Below are 6452 nucleotides of genomic sequence, written 5' to 3' on the forward strand. Positions count from 1 at the left end.
CAGCACTCATCATAGTGCTCAAATAGTTTCTTTAAAAACAATGCAGGAAAGTAGCAGCTATCCAGATGAATAGATGACTTTATACTAAAGAAAACAGCACCATATAAAAGCAGTAAATATTGGGAAATAATTGTCTCTAAAGGCCCATTAATATTCCTTTTTTTCCATAAAAATCCGTAGTGACATATTAAAAGATAAAAACTCTTGAATGTATTTTGAGAGAATTTTTCATGGTTCTCAATGACAGCTCCCCTTACTCCACCACTCCCCCATCCCCCACCTCCTATCCCCCCCTAAGCAGGTTCCCAGTTCTTCCATAAGCAGGTCTTTCATGGGCTACAAAGCATTTCTTTTCAGCCAGTATAGCTAATATGATGACATGATTACTTAATTTCCACGAGGAAGTGCAGCCTCTGGCTTTGTTGAGCCTTTAAGACATGAAATGCATTCCCAGCATTCAGGACATGCACGGCAGGCGGCCTGGGCCTCTTTACAGACACAGGGAAGCCCCTACTGTGGGGGTGTCCTCCGCATTCACAGGGGCTTTTGTCTTCGGGCTTCTAACTTCCTTTTTCAAAAGCCAAGAGTTAATTGTTTGGTCTCTCTACAAGTAAAACCTCTCCAAACGCCACTTCCAAATATAGTCTCTCATTAACACCCGAGGCTGACCTGGGATCTTGTAGGACACCCTTTCCTGCCTCTAGCGAACATTGTGTCCTATTGCATTTGCTTTACCCGACATCTGGAAGCCAGGCCTGTTTTAGAAATCACAGTTCTTAAGACTTATCTAGCGCCCAGAGAGCAAGAATAACTGGCAAAGTTAAAGAAGTGATATTACCTCTCTTGAAAATACTTAAGCACTTTTTTTCCTCTCCACTGAAATCCCGAAGAACAGCCCATTTTGAAACAGAATAATTTAGTCTGACAACAGATTCTTCCTCTGTTCACAGCTGTCCCAGAGGGAGGAGCTGAAATCTGAACCTCTCATCTGTGATTGGCTCCTTCTTGCAAAAGAGAGGAAAAAAAAAAAAAAAGAAAAAAAAAAAAAAACCCACCCAGCCAAAACGGGCTCAGTTCGTTAAGGAGCCAGGCGACTTCAGAGACGCCGGCGGTCTGCCTGCAGCACCTGAGCGCTGCCCCAGCCGAATCCCCGCCGGCCGCGATGCTATAGGGACCGGCCGCGTTCTCCCGCCGGACCGTTATCCGCGCCGGGCGCGCCTGCCAGACCTGCCGGCAAGATGCCGCGCTCTTTCCTGGTCAAGAAACATTTCAACGCCTCCAAAAAGCCAAACTACAGCGAACTGGATACACACACAGGTAAGAGAAAAAGAGAGAGAGAGAGAGAGGAGAGAGAGAGAGAGAGAGAGAGAGAGAGAGAGAGAGAGAGAGAGAGAGAAGAGAGAGAGAGAGAGAGAGAGAGAGAGAGAAGAGAGAGAGAGAGAGAGAGAGAGAGAGAGAGAGAGGAAGAGAGATAGAGAGAAAGAGAGATAGAGAGATCTCGCTCTAGAGAGAGAGAGATAGAGAAGATAATAAAGCGAGAATAGGATCTATCGCGCTCGCTCGCACCTCCTCGAGAGAGAGAAAAGAAAACGGAAATATCTATATATCTATAAATATATAAATATAAATATGTATCACAACTCAAATACTATTATAAAAGAACTAATACTTAGTTGTTTTCCTTTAAAATCGTGTCCTATAAGAGAGTTCAGATTCTTTTGCTCAGTTAGGATAAATTTTAATTCAAAACTTTTTAAACGCTTAACTGACAAGGAAAACTTCATTCAACTCTTGCAACTTCATTTTCTAAAGCTTGTATATACATGCATAATGAATATATGGAAGATGAGTAACACAAGACCTAACTGTTGAATTATCGTTTTTTTCATGTAATAAAGCTCCTCTCCTTTAGAAAGCAGTTTGATTTATATGTATCTTTGTACTTACAGTCATAAACCTGCAAATAACCCATGCATAAAATGGAAAACAATTTTTCTGTATGTCTTTAAAAGTAAAGTATAAGTTTTTCCTCCTTAATAGGGACTGTGAAGGCACTCGCTTGGCTGCACTCCCTGATTACAGTCTGCTATAGCTCCTGTCACACTATGTATGCAGCAGACATAGATGTTCATTAAGCATAATAAATATTACATAGCAGCAAGGGGAAATGAAATATTCTAACAATGCTTGTATCTTCCTAAATGAGTCTATTTTCTTCATTATAAAGTCCTATATGTATTGCCAAGTAGCTTATCAGTGTGTGTTTAAAGTTATGTTTAACCTTAATCTTCTTTCCTTTCCTTTATTCCCTCCAGTGATAATTTCCCCATATCTCTATGAGAGTTACCCCATGCCTGTCATACCACAACCAGAGATCCTCAGCTCAGGAGCATACAGCCCCATTACCGTGTGGACTACAGCAGCTCCATTCCACTCCCCACTATCCAATGGCCTCTCTCCTCTTTCCGGATATGCCTCATCCTTGGGGCCTGTGAGTCCCCCTCCTCCATCTGACACCTCATCCAAGGACCACAGTGGCTCAGAAAGCCCCATAAGTGATGAAGAGGAAAGACTACAGTCCAAGCTTTCAGACCCCCATGCCATTGAAGCTGAAAAATTTCAGTGCAATTTATGCAATAAGACCTATTCAACTTTTTCTGGGCTGGCCAAACATAAGCAGTTGCACTGTGATGCCCAGTCCAGGAAATCTTTCAGCTGTAAATACTGTGACAAGGAATATGTGAGCCTGGGTGCCCTTAAGATGCACATTCGGACCCACACCTTACCTTGTGTCTGCAAGATCTGTGGCAAGGCGTTTTCCAGACCCTGGTTACTTCAAGGACACATTAGAACCCACACTGGTAAGAAAAAACGTAGGCATATTAGTCTGTGGTAAACTGAAACTCTAGGCTGGCTGTGGGATTTACATTGTATAGTGACAAGGTGCTTTTAATGATGGATGATCATTTATAGATACTTCCTGATGACTCAAAAAGTCCTGGAGCATAAAGTGCTCCATTTGTTTTTAACAACCTTTGCTCCAGAGATTGCAAACAGCATCGAGACTTTGGAAAGTAGATTCAGGTTTGGTCCCAAATGTCAGTTAGAAAATCAGGAAAGATGTGCTTGAATGTGTGTTCTGTGAAACTGCTCCCAATAATCAGCAAATATAAATGTTGCTATCTTAGTCAATTATTTGATAGATAGATAGTGGAGGGTTTTCCTATGGTTTTCTGATAGTTATATTCTTACTGTAATATCTATCACCACATAGTAAGTTGGATAGTTAGAACTGAATTTGCTTTCAGTTGTTTTGTTTTTTGATGTTGATTTTTTTTTTTTTTTTTTATTCCTAGCACATTCTGCAGGGAGTCAAGGCATTTATCCAGCCTTAGTCATAATTCACAAAGAGGGAAAAGGGGAAATATTGGGAAATGCTGGGAGGAGCTAAACATTAGCTTCACCTGCTAAAGCAGAAAGTTTTAATAAGTGAAAGTCTTAGAATTACATGAATTATTCCTATATGACTGACAGCAATAATAATATTCTTAATGTGATTTTTTTTAATGCAGCATTCAAATTTATCTTAAAGGGAAAGATATTAAAATAACTATCTATAAAGGGGAATTTTAGTCAAGTTTTGCTGATTCTCATTCTTTTGGCAAAATGTGATTATTCGTAAACGTTATCTGTCTTTCAATTTCCTCTGAAAACACTGACTGTTTTTCTTTTGCCTGCCACCTCCACCCCCAGGGGAGAAGCCTTTTTCTTGCCCTCACTGCAACAGAGCATTTGCAGACAGGTCAAATCTGAGGGCTCATCTGCAGACCCACTCTGATGTAAAGAAATACCAGTGCAAAAACTGCTCCAAAACCTTCTCCAGAATGTCTCTTCTGCACAAACATGAGGAATCTGGCTGCTGTGTAGCACACTGAGTGACGCAATCAATGTTTACTCGAACAGAATGCATTTCTTCACTCCAACTCCAAATGATAAATAAAAGTCCAAAGGCATTTGCTCTTGTGCATACTGACCAAATAATATGTATAGTCACACACACACACACACAGCTGCAAGAGCACGGAATCCATGTGTTTAAAGTTAATCCTTTCCATGTGAAGTTTAAAATTTCTATATATTTACTGACATCTATATAAAGAGGATAAAAGACAATGATCTTTCTCTTCAGAGGTGAAGCAAAAAGCACATTATATCTTTTCTTATAAAGAAAGAATGCAAAGATTTACATTGCTGCCAAAGCATTTCAACTGAAAAGAATAGTATTGTTTTGTAATAGAGTTTGTAATAGAATTTCTTATAGGAAGAGAATCTGCCAGACGCTATCTCAGGTGCCTTATAAAGTATTCCAAGTTTACTTCATTACATATCTAACGTCTGGTTACCAATGTTGAACTAAAGCCTTTTCTGATTACCTGTAATGCTTTAAACTGTATTTTTAAAAGAGGATAAAAAGAGCAAGAACAAAACACAGGAAAATGTATTAAAAGTGTTTTTTGTTGTGGCTGTTTCTGTTTTGCCGGTAAATATTACGTGCCTTGCAGAAGAGGGAAAGGCTAGCTTTGAACATTCCTGGTGCATGCTCCATGTCTTACTTTTTAAATGAATTTTTAATGATTTTCAAACATTAATTAAAGATGGGAATAAGTGCAAGAAAGGATTCTTAGAAACTCAGTAATGTACTTAAACTATTTTAAATGCATAAAAGAAATGCAATCCATACCACACCCTTTCCATGTGCCTTTTTTAATTAATTGTATAGTTGATGAGTCAATGTAAATTTGTGTTTATTTTTATATGATTGAATGAGTTTTGTATGAAAGTGAGATGTTGTCTATAGCTAATGCATATAAACAACATGAAGACTTGTGAAATCAATGTTTCTTTTTTAAAAAACAATTTTCAAAGTCCTTTTTTACAATAAACATTTTTGATTTAAAATCTATTGTTTGTATACTATTTTCAAAGACTTTACTTACTTCATGATTAGTACCAAACGACTACACAAAGAATTATTCCTCTTGTTAATAAGAGAAAAAGTGTTTATTATGAATATCAAATGTTATTTTATGTTAGCTTATAATAAACTGCCAGTACTTTTTCTTTACTTTTAAGATAATACTGTTACCTTCAGGAAGATATCATAATGATAGTTTGTTAGTATATCCCATTAACAAAAATCACACTTTCTGAATGCTAAAAATATTTACATTATTAATAGTCAGGAATACTCTTTAAAACTTTTTATTTATCATGATTATGTTGTCTTTATGAAATCAAATTATAATCACTCATTTTAATTACCATATTGACCACTGGAACAGTTTAAGATTTTTAAAAGAAATATTATTTAATGAGGTGTCAGACTAAAAATAGGAAATCTGCATGAAACATGGGTTTATCACAAATCACATCAGTTGGAAAATTAAACCATGCAAAGAAAACCCCACATCTAATAACACAAAATATATGATAGGTTTGATGGGAACAAGGATAAATAATAAAAAGTTAAGGTTTCTCCCTATGGTATTTTGAACAAGCCCCCCCCCCCCAAACACAATATGTGCTTAATAAAATATAGCACAGCCAGCTGTTCCATATACAAACACATACTTACCAAATGCATGTTACTAACTCATGTAAAGATGCTAACCATCATAAGCACTGTGACAATTACTAAACTGTACATTTGAATCCAAACTTCAAACCTATTGTGAGGATAGTTCATGCCTCTGTTAATCATGTCTTTCTGGTATGCTCAGAACTTTCAAAATTATTTTTCCTTCTAATGTCCTTGTGATACAAATAAAAGCCAGAACTACCATAGTATCTCAAAGATACTAGTTACAGGCTATTAGCAACTGACCTAAAATACCAATACTATTCCCTTAATGTTCACACACATTCCAATTTATGTTACATTTAATTTTTTTTTTTGTCAACATATAAAAGAGGTGTGCATTTGACTAAAAAAACCCATTCAATATAATATTCTACTTTTAATTTTTTTGATATCTCAGAATATGTATCTCACAGACAAAATTATTTAGAACAGTAACATAAATTTAAAATAAATAGCTCATAGCTTGACTAGACCATACTAAAGTTGTAAAAAAGACCACTTTAGCTACTGTATATGGCATAGAAATGATTGCCTGAAAATTTCCAGCCTGCTAATATATAGAAATACCTTGCAAACACAGATGTGAATGAGTCAGACATTCTTGAAGTGATCTGGTTAGCTATCCCCAAAACCACATCTATCCACATTTCCTTCCCTCATTTGCAGACCAATAGGCAATTCATTTTTTGGTGTACAAAACTCATATAATTTTCAAAAAGGAAAAGTCTGTTCATTGCTTTAATTTCTTAGTGAGGAATTAGCGATAATATTTTTGCAATGTATTTCGACTGTCCTCACCATTGTAACTTTA

General features: G+C 36.8%; 1 protein-coding gene across 1 annotated transcript; it reads left to right on the top strand.

Moving 5' to 3' along the window:
* Positions 1 to 1071: 1071 nt before the first annotated feature.
* On the top strand, positions 1072 to 4959 carry SNAI2 (snail family transcriptional repressor 2). The gene is made up of 3 exons (XM_033125694.1): positions 1072 to 1317; positions 2316 to 2861; positions 3754 to 4959. Exons 1-3 carry the CDS (start codon positions 1239 to 1241, stop codon positions 3933 to 3935), a joined length of 807 nt encoding a protein of 268 aa, XP_032981585.1. The 5' UTR covers positions 1072 to 1238; the 3' UTR covers positions 3936 to 4959.
* Positions 4960 to 6452: the final 1493 nt, after the last annotated feature.

Source organism: Rhinolophus ferrumequinum, chromosome 14, assembly GCF_004115265.2.
Source record: "Rhinolophus ferrumequinum isolate MPI-CBG mRhiFer1 chromosome 14, mRhiFer1_v1.p, whole genome shotgun sequence".
NCBI classification, from domain to species: Eukaryota; Metazoa; Chordata; class Mammalia; order Chiroptera; family Rhinolophidae; genus Rhinolophus; species Rhinolophus ferrumequinum.